At 42.3% G+C, this 19,675-nt stretch overlaps 1 protein-coding gene across 1 annotated transcript in view; it reads right to left on the bottom strand.

The window, feature by feature from the left end:
* The window catches only part of PPP4R1 (protein phosphatase 4 regulatory subunit 1), a 113,064-nt gene that overhangs the window by 13,205 nt on the left and 80,184 nt on the right, over positions 1–19,675 (bottom strand). The window contains 10 exon segments of the mRNA XM_040354584.1: positions 2,255–2,389; positions 3,578–3,698; positions 7,980–8,080; positions 9,990–10,151; positions 10,317–10,502; positions 10,590–10,685; positions 13,499–13,525; positions 13,527–13,559; positions 13,562–13,677; positions 16,135–16,651. Coding sequence (XP_040210518.1) covers positions 2,255–2,389; positions 3,578–3,698; positions 7,980–8,080; positions 9,990–10,151; positions 10,317–10,502; positions 10,590–10,685; positions 13,499–13,525; positions 13,527–13,559; positions 13,562–13,677; positions 16,135–16,651 — 1,494 coding nt within the window.

Genomic DNA, 19,675 nt, shown 5'->3' with positions numbered 1-19,675 from the left:
ATGGGTCCTGCATTGGCCTTCGCATGCGTTGCTAGAAATGCGGACGCATGGGTCTGCAGACTAATGGACCATGTGGCGCAGGAGAGTAAATCCAAAGAGGTATTGCACTCCCTGGAGAAGGTCGGAAAAGCAGTAACCTATTTAGCAGATGCCGCAGTGTGGAAACAGTCAGAACTACCGCCAAGTCGGCAGCTCTTCTAAATTCTGCGAGAAGGGCCCTCTGGGTGAAGACATGGGATGGGGATTTCACATCCAAGTTTCGCCTTTGCGGGATTCCTTTTGAAGGATCCTTGCTCTTTGGTTCTGATTTGGTGCAGGTACTGTCTCGTTCCACAGAGAAAGAAAAAAGGTTCCCTGCTAAATCCAAAAAATATAGAAGGAAGACATTTTTTCGAGGCCCCCCTTCAAAGAACCGTTTTCAGGGAGAGAAGGAGCCAAAGAAAAAGGTGGGGATTCGGTAAGGGCAAGGAAAAAGGTGGGATCCTCTTTTCCGGAGCTTCTACTTCCAACAAAGATTCCAAATGACGCCAGCATAAAAGTTGGCAGAAGGCTCTCATGGTTTCTCCCTCAGTGGAAAAATATCCTTATATCCTATATTATGTCCTTATATTCTAAATCTGATAAAGGAAGGGTACAAGTTAGAACTTCTGTCTCCCCCTCCATCAAACTTTATCCTGACCCATCTCCCCAAGGACCCATTAAAAGCGGGGGCCTATTGGAGAGTGTTCGGGAACTAGCGGAACAGCAGGTCATCATTCCGGTTTCAGTAGATCAAATCGGCCAGGGGTTTTATTCCCACATATTTGTGGTACCAAAACCATCCGGAAAATTCCGGCTGATTATAAATCTACGGAAACTAAACCGATTCTTGGTTTACAAAAAGTTCAGGATGGAGAGCATCTACACGGTCAGAAGACACCTCCAGGCGGGAGTATTTATGATAACACTAGACCTAAAAGATGCTTACCTGCATGTTCCCATTTCCCCGAAACATCAAAAGTTCTTGAGGTTTGCAGTGCAGACAAAACAGGGCGTCCGACACTCCCCTTCGGCCTAGCGGCCAGCCCAAGAATTTTTACCAAAAGTTTTAGCCGAGGTAGTGTCATTCCTCCACCCCCAGGGGATAGGCTTGATTCCATATTTGGACGACATGATGATTTTCAGTCCGGCCTTGGAACAGCTCCAGGCAGACCGAGACCAGGTGCTGTCCACACTAGAGTATCTGGGGTGGCTAATCAGCAAGGATAAATCTTCCCTAGACCCCGCACAATCCAAGGTGTTTCTAGGGTAACGGATGGACTCAGTAAACCAAAGAATCTTTCTACCAGAAGAAAAGATCACCAAAGTGCAAAGAGCAGTCTCTGCCCTGCTTGGTGCCAGAGAGGTCTCTCTAAGGACCATGATAAAAGTGCTGGGACTCATGTCATCCTGCATCCCAGCGGTTCACTGGGCCCAATTCCATTCCCGGAAACTACAGGGATTCCTTCTCTCCTCCTGGGACGGGAGAAGAGAATCCCTGGACATAACAGTGTCCTTGTCAGAAGAGGGAAGGAACTCCCTAGACTGGTGGCTCAACGCAGACAACCTGTCAGTAGGTCGGGTCCTGGACTCAACAGAATCCATGAATTCTGACCACAGATGGAAGCCTTGGGATTTATCCCTGGTACTAGATGCTCTAACCAAGGAGCCTTTCGAGCCGGTGGCTCAAATTTCTGTTAAGTTCCTTTCACTTAAGATGGCCTTTCTTCTGGCAATCACGACAGCCAGAAGAGTTAGAGACCTACAAGCTCCGACTATAAAAGAGCCTTTTTTGTTGCTTCTAGAGGATAGGGTAATCCTCAGACAAAATCCTTTATATTTGCCAAAAGTGACCTCTGAATTTCACAGGTCACAGGAGATTGTCCTCCCCTCCTTTTGTCAGAACCCTAAAAAAGACAAAGAGGCAAGATTTTATTTATTAGATGTCAGAAGGTGTCTTCTTGCCTATTTTGATAGAGTGAGTTCAGGAGATCAAATCATTTGTTAATTTCTCTGGTCAAAAGAAAGTGCTTCAAGCCTCTAAGCCTACGATAGCCAGGTGGATTCCTTTTACAGTTTATAACTGACAGAATGTGGCATCATCTGCTTGACTGTTCCACATGATGGGGCTCTGTTTAAATCCAAGGACTGCATTAACAGAAATACAAATTAAGAGAGCATTTCAAATTAAAAATCAAGTTTTAGCATCTCCATTTCAGACACATCAAAAACAAACCTGGCAAATGAACACAAATGTCTGTCTTCCTGACCATTTTGGGCTCTGGCAAAACTGCTCTACAAGTTTATTCATAACATCCAAAGCCAATGCTGGATTAGGAGCCAAGTACAACTTCTTCACCATTTCACTGACCTGAAAAGCAAAAACACACAATATTCAACGATTGCCATTAGCAACTGTAGCATTACTTTCCAACAACATAATGTGTACAAAGAAAAAAAAACAGAATGTTTTTTTTCAGGCATTTGGCAGGTGGTCAACCAGAAAATATGTGAAGTGCATTCCAAGACATCTTTATTGGCAGTGTGGGTAACAAACAGGTGATTTGGTGATGAACGTCCTGAAAAGGAGAAATAAACTTAAAGCGGGAGTTCACCCATAAAACAATTTTTTCAAAGAATCCCCTTAGATGGATGCTCATTTTGTCTAGGGGAATCGGCTAGTTGTTTTAAAATATGAGCTGTACTTACCGTTTTCGAAATGCATCTTCTCCGTCGCTTCCGGGTATAGGTCTTCGGGAGCGGGCGTTCCTTCTTGATTGACAGTCTTCCGAGAGGCTTCTGACGGTCGCATCCATCGCGTCACTAGTAGCCGAAAGAAGCCGAACGTCGGTGCGGCTCTATACTGCGCCTGCGCACCGACGTTCGGCTTCTTTCGGAAAATCGTGACGCGATGGATGCGACCGTCGGAAACCTCTCGGAAGACTGTCAATCAAAATAGGAACGCCCAGTCCCGCAGCCCATACCCGGAAGCGGCGGAGAAGATGCATCTCGTAAACGGTAAGCACAGCTCATATTTTAAAACAACTAGCAGATTCCCCTAGACAAAATGAGCATGAAGCTAAGGGAAAAAATTGTTATGTACGGGTGAACCCCCGCTTTAAAGCAGAATGCAAGTGTTTTTTTTTTTTTTTTTTTTTTTTTTAATACAAGCATTCTGAAAATTTCAAACTTGTTAATGCATGCACACTTGCAAATCTACAAAACTTATGGCATTTCCATAATGTCTTCTAGTTGCCGTACAGGTTCTGAAAATCAGTATGACTCTGCAAGATGGCATATAGTTCATGTAAAATGTAACATTAACAAGTATGCATGCTTAGTTTTTCCTCTGTAATTTCAGAGCGTATGCAATAAAATATAGGAGTGTGTCTGACCCTCTATAGATAGACCACACAATAGGAGACCCTCAAATATATAAAACAAATAAAAATAAAAATATTAAAACACAGCAAAAGTATACAACTCTGAAATGTAACAGTAAAGTTTTGTTGACCCGGCTCCCCTATTCCCCACTTTATCACTTGGCCAAACCACTTACCAGTTTATAAGAGATCCAGCGGACCGACGATACTTTGTCCCCACAGAGATTCAAAGCAATTGGCAGCAAGTAGTCATAAAGATCCCTGGCACTATAAAGTTCAAGTAGAAGAATCAACTGCCTAAAGGAGCAGAAACAAACATGTTAAGTCAACAAAATAAAGCAAGGTAAACAAAGTCAACTGGTCACGTTGAGTTCAGGAGAAAGATGGTCATATTATTTAGTTATAGAAGTGGAACATATACCAACAATATTTATGCAAAAACCTCAATATGTTTTATGTCATCATTCTATAAGACGCAAGTCTTCTGCTTTCGCAGAAGTCTGGACGGCCACCTGATAAAATTAAAACAATTATGAACAACCAGGTAGTGGCATTGCACAACAGAGCTAGAGAGGCTTGATGCCAAAATGCCCAGGAAGCTCCCACCAATATGGTGGAATATGTGCGTAAAAGTGTAGGAAATTTTTTTTTTTTCTTATCGGTACTGTATTTAAGAATTTGCTATCAGACTCTTGTACATTGTGCAACGGGGGACTTCGAAGCAGGGAATCCCTTGCAAGGTTCAGGACAGGACAAAGAGGGAATCCATGCACCTTATTGTAGATTTGAGGTATACTCTAACAGCTTTGACTTCATTCAGGCAATGTAGAGATATTTCCTTTGTATGCTTAGGCAAAAGGCATAAGTATGGTAGGACAATGTCCATAGTGAGGTGAAATACTGAAACCACCTTTGGGAGAAAGGATGGCCTTGGGCAAGACAACCTTGTAGTTGCGATGTCACAAAAGAGCAAATAATCACCGTACCATTCGCTGAATGAAAATGTTGGTTGAAATTTTCACTTGCTTTTAACATTCAGTTTTAAAATTAATGTCATTTCTGAAAAAAAAAACACATACACGGTCTGGAAATTCATTTGACCAAGAAGTTTTTTATTATTTCTTAACTTTCCTGTCACTGTGGTTGAAAACGAACATCGATTTGACCCCACTGATTAGAAAATCAAACATTCTTTTTTTTTTTTGTTGTATGGCCAGCATAACTGACTTAACTGACCCTAAGCCCTGGTTCACATTGGGTACGATTTGAGATGCGATTTGACATGTCAAATCATGCGGCAATTGTCGGCAATGGCACTGTCCTAATCGGTGCGACGCCGAATCTGCGGCGCTGCACCGATTTCAAAAAGTAGTAATTTACATTGAACCCTGCACAGATGTCTCTTAAATCGCGACCGAAATCGCGACAAAATCGCGGCAAAATCGCAGCCGCAAAATCGATTTTACCGCGATTTTGAATTCTCAGCAGTGTGAACCTAGCCTAAAAGACTGTTTTTCAAACAGAACTGTAATATATGATTTCCAATTCCTTGGACAGAGAGGTGGCTGTGGACGTGGAAAACTTGGATTTTGCAAAAGTGTTTCAGTTCCCCACACATGGCTAATGTGTAAGATAACGTCTACAGCAGGGGTAGCCAACCAGGGGCCACATGTGGCCCGCGGAGCCCTCTGATGTGGCCCGCGACCTCCTGCTCTGGAATGGCAGGTTGGCAAGCCCAGATCTCAGGTTGCCGAGCAGCCATACCACAGCATTAGTGTTGTGAGTGAAGCTGGTGGTAGAGGAAGAAAGCAGCTACGGAGCAGAGCCCCATAAGCCGATGCTTCCTGTACAGTGCCAACTTTTGCCACAGGCGGAGTCTATGGCAAAGTTCATCTAACCCACAGGATAGACAGATGCACTACGCTGTGTGCGTAAACCGCAGCACATCAGTGTAAAAGCAGTCTTAGGCCCTTTTCACATGATCAGCCCGACCTAAATCGGACCCTCAATTCACCTCCATAGAGCAGCAGATGTAAACAGACTTTGTTCGCTTACGCCCGCCTACCTCCAATCCGATCCACTAAATAAAATAATTTGTCCCTTTCCATCTGGGCGGATTGAAACGGAGGGCCTATAGAATAGCTGTGACCTGTCATCCGCCCGATCCCCTGAACGTGGCCCACGACTGGTTACCAAGTTGCTTAGGTGGCCCTCGCTCTTAAAAAGGTTGGGCACCCCTGGTCTACAGGCTTGGAAAGATCAGTTTGTAAACTAATAGAAAACTGGCTAAAAAGACAGAATTCAGAGAGTAGTGGTTAATGATTCTAACTTTGAATGCTCTAGCGTTGGGTGTACCCCAAGGTTTAGTGTTGGGACCCTTACTTTTTAATATCTTTATAAATGATATAGGGTCTGGGATTAAAAGTACCAGTTCAGTCATCTCCAACTTACAAGCCAACCTTAATGTACTGTTTAATTGGGCAACAATGTTTAACGCTGATTAATGTAAAGTTATGCACTTGGGGGGCTAAGAATATGCATGCATCATACAAAGTAGGGGGGGGAGTAAAACTGGGGGAATCCACAGTGGAGAAGGATTTGGGGGGCGTTGGTAGATCATAAGCTTGATAATAGCATGCAATGCCAAGCTGTGGTTTCCAAAGCGAGCAAAATCCTTTCTTGCATTGAGAGGCATAGACTCCAAAAAGAGATCATTTTGCCCCATTATTAAGACCTCATCTGGAATATGAAGTTCAGTTTTGGGCACAAGTTCTCAAAAAGGATATTGGGGGAACTAAAGAAAGTGCAGAGAAGGGCAACCAAACTGATAAGAAGCATGAAGGAGCTCAGCTATGAGGATAGATTAGAGGAATGGAATTTATTCTCCATTGAAAAGATTAAGGGGATATGATCAACATATACAAACACATAAGTGGTCCATATAGTGAACTCTACATCTAGGAGGAAAAGAGATTTCACCCAATACTTTGAAGAAACCATTCCGTAAGAGCTATGAAAATGTGGAACAGACTCCCTCCAGAGGTGGTTCTGGCCAGCTTAGTAGATTGCTTTAAAAAAGGTTTGGATTCTTTCCAAAATGTACATAATATAACTGGGTACTAACAATTATAGGTAAAGTTGATCTGGGGAAAATCCAATTGCTTCGAGCAATCAGGAAGGATTTGTTTTCTCCTGCTGCAGCAAATTGGATCATGCTTTGCTGTTTTGTTTTTTTTCGCCTTTCTCTGGATCAACCATGGGTAAAGGATTTTGTTTTTTTATATGGGATCGTATATTATTTTTTTGGTTGAACTAGATTGTCTTTAACCTATGTAACTAACTATATAGCTGAAGAAGGTTTTTCTTTTTTATAAGTTTGCTTTTTATTTGTCCCCAGTCACCAACTCCAAATTTTTGTCCTACTCTCTTTTGTATCTTCTTTCCTCAGGGGACCAGGAAGAATTTATCATTTGTTTTTGTCTTACTTTGAATCAAGCGCATCAAATTACAGTCAGCCATAGAGGGGTATAAATATAAAGCACAGCAGAAGTACAGCAGCTTCCTGATGACGCAACATACTTGCAAAATGCGTAGAGGCTGCTGATACCCATAGGACAACACGCCGATCGGAAAAAAAAAAGGCTTGGGGGGGAACACGAGAGAGGAACGCTTTTTCTTTTACATGTTTGCATACACGGCTGGAAAAGCTTGGTGCCAGCATACAGGCACAACAAAATGTGAGTGCAATATATGCATTGTATTTTAAACTAATACATTTTTTACCTACTATACTATGAGGGGCACTCTTTTTCTGTGAGTTTTTATAGAGAAAGAGACCATACTATTATATCCAAGACACTTGGCAGCTGTGGTGACGCATAATAGGAGTGGTTATCCTGGGAATGAACCAAAGGCATTTTTTGAGTATGATCTGGCGAGTGGCCATTTTTAACGGTGATGGGATAATCACGGAAGTGGTGAAATCACGTTGTTTTTGAACACCCCATAGGAGAAATATGATCGCCTAGGAGCACCTGGCTATCACATTGGGACTCTTATATTAAAGGGAACAGGATTCATATAGGAATTCTCCCCCACACTATATTTTTTGTTAATATAATTGATATATATATATATATATATCATTGTGGATTGGTAACACGATATTCTTTGGGAACCAGGTGGCAGGGTAGTGCATGCTTTTTTAAATGTAAACAGCACTATTTAGACACATTAACACGTGCATGGTATATTTGTGTTTTTTTGAGATTTTTTTTTTTTTTCCCTTCTTCTTCATATAGATCCATGGTGGATTGTCATTTAATAGTAAAAACTTGTGGAGGAATAGCACAGGGTGATATTTATAGGTGCCAATAACCGTAACTATTGCACATGATCAGGTGGTTGTAGGTCATTCACCAGGGTAGCGCAATCCATATACTAGAACAATTACACATTGGGCGAGTCACCATTGAGTGACTTGCACATTTCCTTGATAGCAGCAAACCATTCAACATAGAACAAATATTTTTTTTTTATTTGCGCCAGTAACATTCATCCTACACAAAAAATACATACTCTGCTAGCTCTGCTCTGAATCGCCAGTTGCGGCAATTATCCGTAACCAAGAACTCTTGCAGCTGATAAAGGTATTCCCTTCTTTTGTCTGGTTGGAGAAGCTAAGACAAAAAGGCAAAAAGTGTAAGCAGGACTAGCTAACAGCTTAAAACATGTTTGCTTATAGTCATTCTTAAAACTGAAACACAATGTAAAATGTAGACAACTACAGTAAATGAAATATCTTAGGCTCCCTTTTGTATTTGGCATATGTAAACATTTTTAATGGAATTTTACCTAATGATACTAAAAATGGTGGGGGGCCTCATGTCTATACACTTTAGGCCTACAAATTGAAAGCTTGGGGAATATACCAATTTTAAGTTACATCATGTGACAGGCCTACAATTTTCTCCTCATAAGGTGTCACTATGGGCATCTACAATGCACCTCCTACTCTTTACATATTGATCAGCATAGCCTCAGTCACATGCACAAGAATGTGCATATTACAAAAGGATATAGATTTTGTAAAAAAAAAAAAAAAAAAAAAAGCCAATTTAAAATGCTATTCTGGCAAAAATAAGCCTACTGACGGAGCTCAAATACATTTTGTATGACCAAGATTTCAGTCATTTATGAGTGCATTAAAGTGCTAGGGTATATTTATGTTACAAAATGATGCGTTCGTCCCATTGAAATATTGTAAAGAAAAAGGGAGGCTGTATTGGATTATACTGGTTTACAGTATAGTCCAATACAGCCTCCCTTTTTCTTTACAATCAGTCATTAATGAGGTAAATCGATGTGTGTGTGTGTGTTTAGCACAATACAGAGCGATTTGATATGGTATCCTTTAAAAACCAACTGCAGTTAAAATAAAGGCTCAATCCACGAATTAACACACCAAGATAAGGTTTATAATTTTCAAAACAGTGACAGAATTTTTATTAGTTGTGTCCAGTGAGATTTGACCAGGCTAAAACAAAATGTTTTCTCATGATAAAGCCTTATAAAATCAGACTTGAATAGGTGAAAACTTTCAAATAAAAAACTTAAAGTGAAAGTATAAATATGTTTAAACACATTGCCTCTCCCCTCCTAATACCTATGCTTCTACCGTTTGTAAAAGAGATCATTGTAAATACATTTTTTATACACTCTATATTCACTGCAGTCAATGCCCTCTCCCACCCTCAGTGAGACCAAGAGTTACTAAATTTCAAATCTCAAACCATACAATTCCCCAGTTGCCCCAGTCCAAAATCCCAAAATTATTCACATCAACATGAATATATAATAAAAATCCATAGTATAAAGCATATGTTACACTTAATTTATAAAACATCTCAATATCCCAGTGCTGATTACAGGGATATTAAGAGCAATAATCTGCACAGGACGACGTGTAATATTAGCAGCACTCTTAATAGGGTAGCATGGTTTCAATGCATTTTTCTTTTTTTATCAGCTTCATAGCTGTCACATGATCAAGAAACTGCAGCTTTCCTGTGTCAGCGAGCACTTGACAACAGGGCTAAATTCACAGAGACATGATATCACCTGCCAGCTTTCATTGCCCCCCGCCCCCATCTCCATTGGTGCTCACTCGCATCCACTACATTAGCCTCTAACTGGCACAGTAGAGCCGCAGCTTATTGATCACGTGAATGGACCAAAGGGGATTAAAAAAAAGTGAGGGGGGGGAGGAAAAAAATTATTCATAAGTGGTATGCAGCATAGGCCCTTTCACACTAGAAGACCAATCGGGTCTGTCTGTCAGCAGACAACTGCCCTTTAGAGAGCAGCGGCTAAGCAGAGCAGACACAGACCTGTCATTCTCCTGCACAGTAGGTATTACCGGAGAGATCCCCCCGCTGATCAGGTGGATCTGCTCTACGGAGTCCACCCTATCTGAAAGGGGCAATAGGTACGAGTTGGTGGGAAGCAACATTTTTAAGCAGCCTTTACGTCTACATTTAAAAACAAGAAATCTCCCTAATAAACCCAAAGCAATACAAAAGTACATACTTTCAAAAAGTCATACAAGTGCTTTAGGACACCTATCCTGACTTCATCCAGATCTTTTAGAAATCCATTGAAGATGGGCAGCAAGTCGGCAGCTGTGAGCGAATCGCCAAGTATCAATGCCAGTTCATGAATTGAAAATGCCAATGTTCTTCGCACTTTCCACTGACAACAAAAACAGAAGAGTAAAACACCTCAGTACAAAACATTGGAAACTTCTTGTAAAGATATTATTAGAGAGAGGAGGTGACTAATAGATGTGAGGGTGCAAAGACTTCACTAGCTATAAAAACATGAGTTTGGAGAGGGGGGAGGCCAAAGCTACTTTACCTGCATGTCTGCAGCTAGTGTCTCATAGGTGTCCCTGAGGCAGTGCCAGTTCTGTCTGCCCAGTGTGAGCGCCACTCCAGGAATGCTATAGGCGCAATGCTTGGCAATCTCGGTGTCAACAGTCTGAGCACGGGATGGGTCAGTCATGGATAAATACTGATCCAATAAGGCTTGAGGTACAACATCCTGGGAACAAACACAAGCCTCAGTCTTGTTAACGTCTTAGAGCTGCTGTTATGGAAAAAAGTCTTTAAGAATTTTTTATGAAAATACCTGAACTTTGGATTTTTTTTCCTCTTCGGGGCTATAACTGCTACTACTGCTCAAGTCAGAATCACTGTGTATATAGCGCAAAGTTGACTGCATGCACTGAAAAAAAATAGGGACAAATTACTTTTCATCTTAAAAAAAGAAAAGAAAAGTGAAGTACACTTGTGAAAGGCCGCCTCTTGTCCTGAAAGCAATAATGAAATTTACCGCCATACTGTGATGCACATACCATGTGCATTAGAAGCTAAAGCTTGGTATATTAAGTCTGCATCATTACTAGGCTGGACAACTTTATAATCTTCATCTCTCCTCCGTCCTGCCCCTTTCAGCTATTTGCGTTGGCATTAATTAAGGCAGTCTCCTTGTGCAATGCAGCCACCCACAACCCCACCCATCAAGGCACCTAAAAGCAAAAAGTGACTGTAAAGGCTCATTTTTTTCCTATAGAAATAACAAACAAGTTATACTTACCTGCTCTGTTGCAGTGGATTTGCACAGAGCAGCCTGGATCCTCCTCTTCTCAGGTTCCTCTTCTGTGATCCTGGCCCCTCCCTCCTGTTCAGTGTCCCACAGCAAGCAGCTTGCTATGGGGGCACCCAAGCTGAGCCACAGCTCCCTGTGTCAATTTAGACACAGAGCCCCGACCCCCTCTCTTCCTTAATTGGCTAGCAGACTTTGATAGCAGTTGGAGCCAATGGCACCGCTGCTGTGACTCAGCCAATCAGGAAGGAGAATCTCGGATGGCTGAAACACTCGTGGACTTTGCTGGACAGAGATGGACCTCAGGTAAGTTTTAGGGGAGGCTGCTGCACACAAAAGGATTTTTATCTTAATGCATAGAAGAGATGCATATAATGCATTAAGAAAAAAAACTCCTGCCTTTACAACCCCTTTAAAACATTTAGTTTTTTCCATTTTTGAGTAAGGGGGGTTAGAACTGACTTTTTTTTGTTTGCCATCTGTGTGTCATTGGATAAAATTACCTTTATATTCTGTTTCATAACTACTACAGTAAGTGAAAGTAAATCCCTTCAAAGTGAGGAAAGTCCTTGTGGTCATCAGGATTATCATAACTACTGTCCCTGCTGAATGATTTCACCTTTCTTCTTGCTCTGGTGAACACTTTTCCACTTTTGGTGCTGTCACCAGAAAAAATAGAGGGCGAATTTCCTAATGTGGACACAGTCCCAAACAAAAAGTGTTGTCCCATCAGTTATACTTTAAAAAATTGCATGAAACCCCTCCTGAGAGTCAAACATCTGAAGAAACATAGCTGAGTGCCATGACATTTACTAGAATCATACTACAGCACCCTGACCTGACCAACCCTCCCACCAGCAATCTTACTTCACACTAAAGTAAAGCACACAGAATCAGTGTTGACTTCATTGAGGGAGGGACAGATGCAACGGAAAGCACAGCACATTGACCTTTCCTGTCCTGCTGTTCTTCATTGTCCATTCAGCAAGTGAGTATTTCTGCACAGGAGGAGGAGATGTGACTCAGGAGAAAATGCTATGCTTCAATTTTCCATAAAAATAAATGATTGGCAATATAAATGCAGCTTTGGATCACTGATTGTTTTAAGACCCCTTTCACACTGGGTCGGTGTGGGCGTCACAGTAAAGCGCTGCTAGTTTTTAGCGGCGCTTTTCAGCCGCTGGTGAGGCGCTTTAAACCCCGATAGCGGCCGAAGAAAGGGTTAATAGCACTTTGCAGGCACTTCGGCAGCGCTGCCCATTCGTTTCAATGGACAGGGGCGATTTATACACCGCTCCCGCACCACCCAAGATGCTGCTTGCAGGACTTTTTTTTTCCCGTCCTGCAAGCGCACCGCCCCAGTGTGAAAGCCTCAGTCCGGGTGGCTTGAGAGGTGCCATTTGTAGCACTAAAACGCCTGAAAAGTGACCCAGTGTGAAAGGGGTGTAAAAGGAAATCTGTATTGCAATAATAATAATAATAATAATAATAATAATAAAAAAATGCCAACGAGGATACCCTCCTTTGGAATTCAATTTGGGGTCCCTATAGTCTACTCACCTAGGCTCTAGACCAGGATCTCCGAACTACGGACCTCTAGCTGTTGCGGAACAACACGTCTCATGAGGCATTGTAACATACTGACATTCACAAACATGACTAGGCACAATAGGAATTTTAGTTCCTGAACAACTGGAGGACCATTGTTTGGGGACCCCTGCTCTAGACCAAGGTTTCCAAACTCCAGTGCCCATGGTCTACAAAACAGTAGGTTTTGCATTTCCATCCACAGACCTACAGGGGGATACTTTTTAGGTAGTTTAATAAAAACGTATGCAAGGAGAAAAGTGCCAAATATTTTCACAGAAACCCAGTATACTGAATTCTGACTGGTTGATATTGGTTACCTAAATTTCTGCTTTGCTCCCAATGTTTTTATAATAAGGCCATTGGTACATTCTCTTTTTATCCTTATACACAGTTGAAGTGGAAGTAAGAAATTATGCTTTATTTCAAGGTTTATTAGGGGGGGACCAGATACTGGCTGCTCTAAATACAGGACAGCCTTGACGGATCTGCGTAAACTGCAGCGTGCAGTCTAATAAGCAGAGGCCCTCTGATTCCTCCTGTATTGAATTGTATTATAACTGTACTGTCTGCCTCATGATGTAAAGCGCTATGCAAACTGTTGGTGCTATTTAAATCTTGTATAAGAAACAAAACAATTTTATTACCAGGGAAATAACCAATGCAGTCATGTTCAAGTACATGCCATTCTTTTTGCTGTTTTTTCAGCAATTATTAAAATCTTTACCATTGGGCTGAATGCTATAATTACACTCCACGACCAAAATTCTCTATTCTGGCGTGTTTTGTGTTGTTGCTCATGCAATAATAAAATTAACTGAGATTATACAAAGCTTCAGTGATACCTCCACAGAATCATTAATTAAAGGAATTGGAGTCCTCATGGGAGATCTTGCAGTTTATCCTCCCGGTTTCATCAGATTATTACGACAGATGGTCTCCCGATTCAAGTGTGAGGAGTTGTATCTTCCTGAGTTTCTAGGCTTGATGCTTTGAGTGCAGCAGGCGAGAACATCAACTTGTGCTAAAACAAGATACAACCATCAGTATCAGATCAGCGGGAAAACAGGTGTATTTATTAAAGTGTGTGAATCGATAACATTTTTTTTAAAGATTGGGATAGAGTAGGGAAGTGTATAAAACTTTATCAGGCTATTTTTTAATATGGTCCCTGTGCTGCTGAGGAGATTTATTTTACTTTCTTGTCCCCGAGACACAATAAGGAAAGGATAGGATCTTTCCAAAGGAAGCGGGGAAATTGCCATCTTAGATAGTCACCAGAACATTTGTCTCAATTGTATGATTAACCATTATTCTCCCTTGTCTTTTATTTATGCTCCCCTCGCCAGAAACATCCGGGCTATTTTGTCACAAAGCGCTTTGGCACCACCGACCGGTGGTATATGCGCGCTTCCAAATAAATAGTAATAAATAAATAAATACCTCTTGCTCTGGTGATAATACTAAAAATTTTGGATTTCCCTTTGCTTTCTGTTTCCCTTCACCAAATTGGTGAATCTGCTCAGCTGCAACAAAAGACTGCAATGCAAGCTGGGCAAAGAATCTAACCCTTGCCCCACTATTTAAAAAGGTTAAAAAAAGGATTTGTTACATACACTTTAAAGTTTTGGAAGTAGAGTGGAGATGGGATTAGAACTACTGTCATTTTGTTATTGCTGTCTGGGTCCATGTTAGAGATTCACCCACTCAATCTGTCCTGTTTACCATTGAAAGTAAAAGAAAATTTTAAAATTTTGGATTGTCCCCAAAAAAGTAACAGAGGGGAAATCTTCTAAAGGGGACACTAGTTCTGGGCAAAGTGGGAGTCCCCAAGGATTCTCTTAATTTGCAGGGATTTCATCTCACCGTTTTGGCTATGGGACAGTAAGGGAAGGTAAACCACCCCAATGGGACGATGCAGATGGCAGGAAAAAAACAGTAAAATTCCTAATTTATTTAATTTCAACACAACTTCTATGATGTAGAGTACCTAAAGTGGAAAAACGCACACAACTAACATTTACAATGAATGAAAAAAAAAAAAAAAAATACAGAACGATTGGTTTAACTGGTGTGTAGAGCTGCACGATTCTGGGAAAAAATGAGAATCGCGATTCTTTTGCATTAAACGAAGATCACGATTCTCTCACGATTCTCAATTTTTTTTATTTCTATTTAAAGCGGTAGTCAACCCTGTTCTTGTTTTTTTTTTTCTTACCTACCTGGAAGGCAAAAGCCATAATGAGCTAGTATGCACTATGAAATACTTACCTTGGAACGAGTCGTGGGGAACTTACCTGGTCCACGCCGAGGGAGATGTCATCTTGCCTTGGCGTGTCTTCCGGGTATCGCCGCTCCAGCGCTGTGAGTGGCTGGAGCGGCGATGTCGTCACTCCCGCGCATGCGCGGCGGGAGACTTCTTGTCGGCAAGGTCCGGCTGCTTGCCTTTAGCGAGGATCCCCACTGCGAATGCGCCGCTTCAGTTAGTGGCGCATTGCGAGGGGAATATCTCCTAAACCGTTCAGGCGATATTCTTTATTTAGAATGTGACCGCACCCCCCACACCCTGCCGCACCTCCCTGGCCCCTAACTCTCCACTCCAACTTCATCTAAAATTGCTCCCCGCAGTCACCATCATTAGCCAGCAACCTTCCACTTCCGCCGGCTTCAGGTGCTGCATGGGGCTTGGGGGTCCAGATGTGTCCCCCCCACCAGTCATATCACCCCCAACTGCCCCCGCACCCCCGATCCATGGCCACTCTGAGCTGCATCGCTCCTTCCCTGCCTCCGCCTGCAGCTTCTCCCTGCACAGATCTCCGTGATCCGTCAGGCTGGAGATCGTGGCGGGGGAGTGGGGAAGGTGGAGGGGATGTTGGGGCTTAGTAAACATGTGTTTACTAAGATCTCCCCCAGTAGAAAAGTAGGCACTTGCAGTGATCACTACTGATCGCTGCTATGTGCCCACTGACAGCTGATATATTGTAACCGCGAGGGTTACAATGTATCAGACTGTCATTTTCCCTTATCAAAGATGGCAGCGGCAACACCCGAGAGCCAATGAACAGATCGGCTTTGGCTGCCGACATTGTGGGTGCCCAGGACAGGTAAGTGTCCATATATTAAAAGTCAGCAGCTGCAGTATTTGTAGCGGATGACTTTAAAATAATTTATTTTGGCGGAACTCCGTTTTAAGTGAAAAATCTCATTACTGGTATGGCGTTTGTATACGTTTCATTCAGGTATATCATGATCCAAAATTATGATGCAGTTACGCAATAAAACTAGGTCACCTCCCTCTTCCGGGTATGTAGCCTGTAAACTAGACAATAAAGGACCAGCAGCAGACTCTGCTCTCAACTCCTGTCAGCTTGTTTCTTGCAAACACAAGCAGCACACTGGATTGATGCATACCACTAGTCTTTGCTCTCCCAGTCAAATATTTTACTTACAAGAGTAGCTAGTATCTCTACAATCTAGTTACCTTTTACATCTGGATCATCTATATGAGGCTCCAGGGTTTTCAATCATCTCTTCAAGCTCTTTCTAGTAGCCATGGCTATGTTAGGCGATACAGGGGATGAAACCTGTTGGACAACTGGCCTTTCAGGGCTGCTTGCCTCCGCTTCTGTCTGATGCAATTCCAGATCAATATCAATCTCTGGGATGGGAGTCCTCCAATAATGAAAGGAATTAAACAGCTCTTGCCCAGTAGCAGCACCTGCCTTACAGACTACTTCCAGGTCCTTGGATACCATGTCAGGAAAACTCTGCTGATGATTGACCGAGTCATCTGAAGTCTCCAAAGTGCAATGTGAAATAAAGTTACTAGAGCAATTTCTGTCCCTAAACCGTTCATCTGCTGTATCATCAAAGTTTGTGTCTAACTTCACAGTAAAAGAAACAATGCTGCACTCCACTGAAGACTCTTCTGATAGAGGATCCACATCTCCTTTTGCCGTATATATCAGTGTTTTCTGGCGTTGGATCAGCTGATGAAGCTACTAAAAAGAAAATCATTCATTATAAAACAAAAAACACCAATTGGTACAAATTTAGAAACCAAGAAATTCACAATCCGCTGCTTCAAATGCCTAAAATATCAAACTGGTGCTGAAACAAGCAGACAATACAAGTATAAGTCTTTGTTTCAAACAGCCAGCTAAATACATAGAAGACATGGGATATATGGGAGCAGTTTTACTTTCCAAAAGGTTTTGTATTTCTAGTCCTGCATTTCTGAGATTTACACAGTCTTGCCACACAGCACATTTAAATCAACTCAATTTAACCACTTCCTTACCGGGCCATAGTAATATACCCCGGCAGGAACCCTCCCTCTGGGTGGATGTCATATGACGTCCTTTCTTCCCGGCTGTCTAGGGGCGTGCGCCGCGGGATCGCTCGTGACCCGGTGCGTGTGCCTGCGTGCGCAATGTCCGCCGGGCACCCACGATTGCCTGCGATCACAGCATGAGTGTGGGATCTGTGTGTGTAAACACCACAGATCCACCTCCTACCAGAGGTGAGGAGACCGATGTGTGTTCCCAGTACAGAGAAACAGGACCGGTCTCCTCCCCTTGTGAGTCCCCTCACCCCCTACAGTTAGAATCACTCATTAGGGAACATATTAACCCCTTGATTGCCCCCTAGTGTTAACCCCTTCCCTGCCAGTCACATTTACACAGTAATCAGTGCAGTTTTATAGCACTAATCGCTGTATAAATGTGAATGGTCCCAAAAACGTGTCAAAAGTGTCAAGGTGTCCGCCGCAATGTCACATAAAAAAAAAAAAAAAAAAAAATGCAGATCACCGCCATTACTAGTAAAAAATAAAAAATGCCATAAATCTATACCCTATTTTGTAGACGCTATAACTTTTGTGCAAATCAATATACGCTTATTGCGGTTTTGTTTTACCCAAAAATTTGATATTTATTAAATCAAAAACTACAGCAAACAATATTGTGTTTTTTTCAAAATTATCGCCCTTTTGTTTATAGCGTAAATATGATGATATCATTAATTCCACCTCATCCAATCAGAGAACGCCTTATATTTATGGAATGTCAAAGATGGTAGAAGAGATGGTAGAAGGAGATGGTCAGTATTGAAGGTACCTCACAACCCAACTGGTTCACCAACACACTGTACCTGAAGCACAAGCAGATTTATTCCATCAAGCATCTAGACCAGTGTTTCTCAACTCCAGTCCTCAAAGCACCCCAGAAGGTCATGTTTTCAGGATTTCCCCCATATGAAATGGCTGTGGTAATTACAAAAGACAGTGAAACAGATCGAATCACCTGTGCAAAATAATGTAAATCCTGAAAACATGACCTGTTGGGGCGCCTTGAGGACTGGAGTTGAGAAACACTGATCTAGACCGAGCAATGACAGATAACACTGCTACACACCTGCCAGACACACAACAAAATTCTAGGAAACGGACACCTTGTACCATTCCACAACCTTCATTGCTGTGTTAGGGTCAGACGTTAAGACGCACTACAAGGAGCCTTTGCCTGAATAAAGCAGAAGCAACTTGTTCAGAATATGCAAAACAGCTGAAAATCCTGGTGAACAAGTCCCACAGAGACCTCTGGAAATGCACTATTCCCCCACAGAGGATAGGGTAGCAGGACCAGCATGCGTTACACCTACTTATAGTTCGGGGCAGTACATTTATTGATGGATACTTTCGGTCAAGCAGAAAAAGAGTTGCACACAGGTGCTGAGCCCTTACACCTCAACGAGGATGACACTGCTTTAGGAGATCCAGAAGATGCCTCTGGAGATGTCTAGGACTGATGGGTAGCAGTTCTAAGGAGAGATCCACAGTACCCAAAAATAGAAAACTTCCTATTAAAAGAAGTATTAAACTCAAAACCAAAAATTTTTATATATTGCAGCTTACCAAACCTTAGATGTGGTAGCTGCATTCGTTTTTTTTTTTTAGACCTCTTCCCTGCTTTTACCTGGTGATCTGGCCAGTAACACACCACCTGTATTGAAGTGCCTCCACTCTGGATGAAAGAGCACAGGGGCACCTTTTGATATTGTTAATCTGGAGGTAGCAGAGTTTTAGACAGACTAGCAGATGTAAATACACTAACAAATTGCTTTAAGCATGAACTGGAGTTCAGCTTCAGAGTTCCACCCAAAATTGGAACTTCCGCTTCCACTCGACTCCTCGCCCCCTTGCATGCCACTTCCGCCCAGGGACCGCTTAGGCGATACATCATATCGCCTTTTGGCGGCCCCTCCCTGTAGGCGATCACCTGGGACACGCGACAGGTCCCAGGCGATCGCCTGTGCACTCGGGTAGCGCAGCGCCGTGAGTGCCTGTGAAGCCGAAAGCTGTCACGGCCTGGGTGGCCACAGTTGAAATGGAGGCGTCGATGGGGGGGGGGGGGAGCTCCGGGCGGCGCATCGGAGCAGGAAAGTATGTTTATTAAAAGCCAGCAGCTATGCTTTTTGTAGCTGCTGACTTTTAAACATAAAAAAAGGCTGGAACTCCCCTTTAATAAGCAGTTACAGCCTTATTTACCTTTTGGAATAATGGTTTTATATAAATAAAAGCCGATTATAGTAACACATTTGTCAGTAGTAAATAATTTGTCTCATCCATGTAACGGATACACCTGCAAAACAGCTTGTTTAAAAAAAAAAAAAAAAAAAACACAAACACACACACAATCACCAGGTGAAAATAAAGAAAAGAAAGCCCAAAAAAGAAAACCAATGCAGCCATCGCGTCAAAGAGTTGGCAAGCTAGAACATAATAAATATTTGCTTTTAGGGTTTAATGCCCCTTTTTTTAAAAGGAGAGGTGCAAGCTCAAGATGAGTGCTACTCTTGAAGGCAATATACTGTCAGAGGACCCAGGAGGTACCAGAGTGCTGGGAACTCAAACAGGCTTGGGAAGCTACACCCTTGATTAATTTTCAGAGGGTTTCTGAACTACAGAGGGTGACCTGAGCACCCACATGATGAGGAGGTTCAATGCTCAGGGACCCAGCCAA

Source organism: Rana temporaria, chromosome 5, assembly GCF_905171775.1.
Source record: "Rana temporaria chromosome 5, aRanTem1.1, whole genome shotgun sequence".
Taxonomy (NCBI): domain Eukaryota; kingdom Metazoa; phylum Chordata; class Amphibia; order Anura; family Ranidae; genus Rana; species Rana temporaria.
The sequence above is the reverse complement of the archived record's forward strand: the minus strand, read 5'-3'. Positions and strand labels throughout refer to the sequence as shown.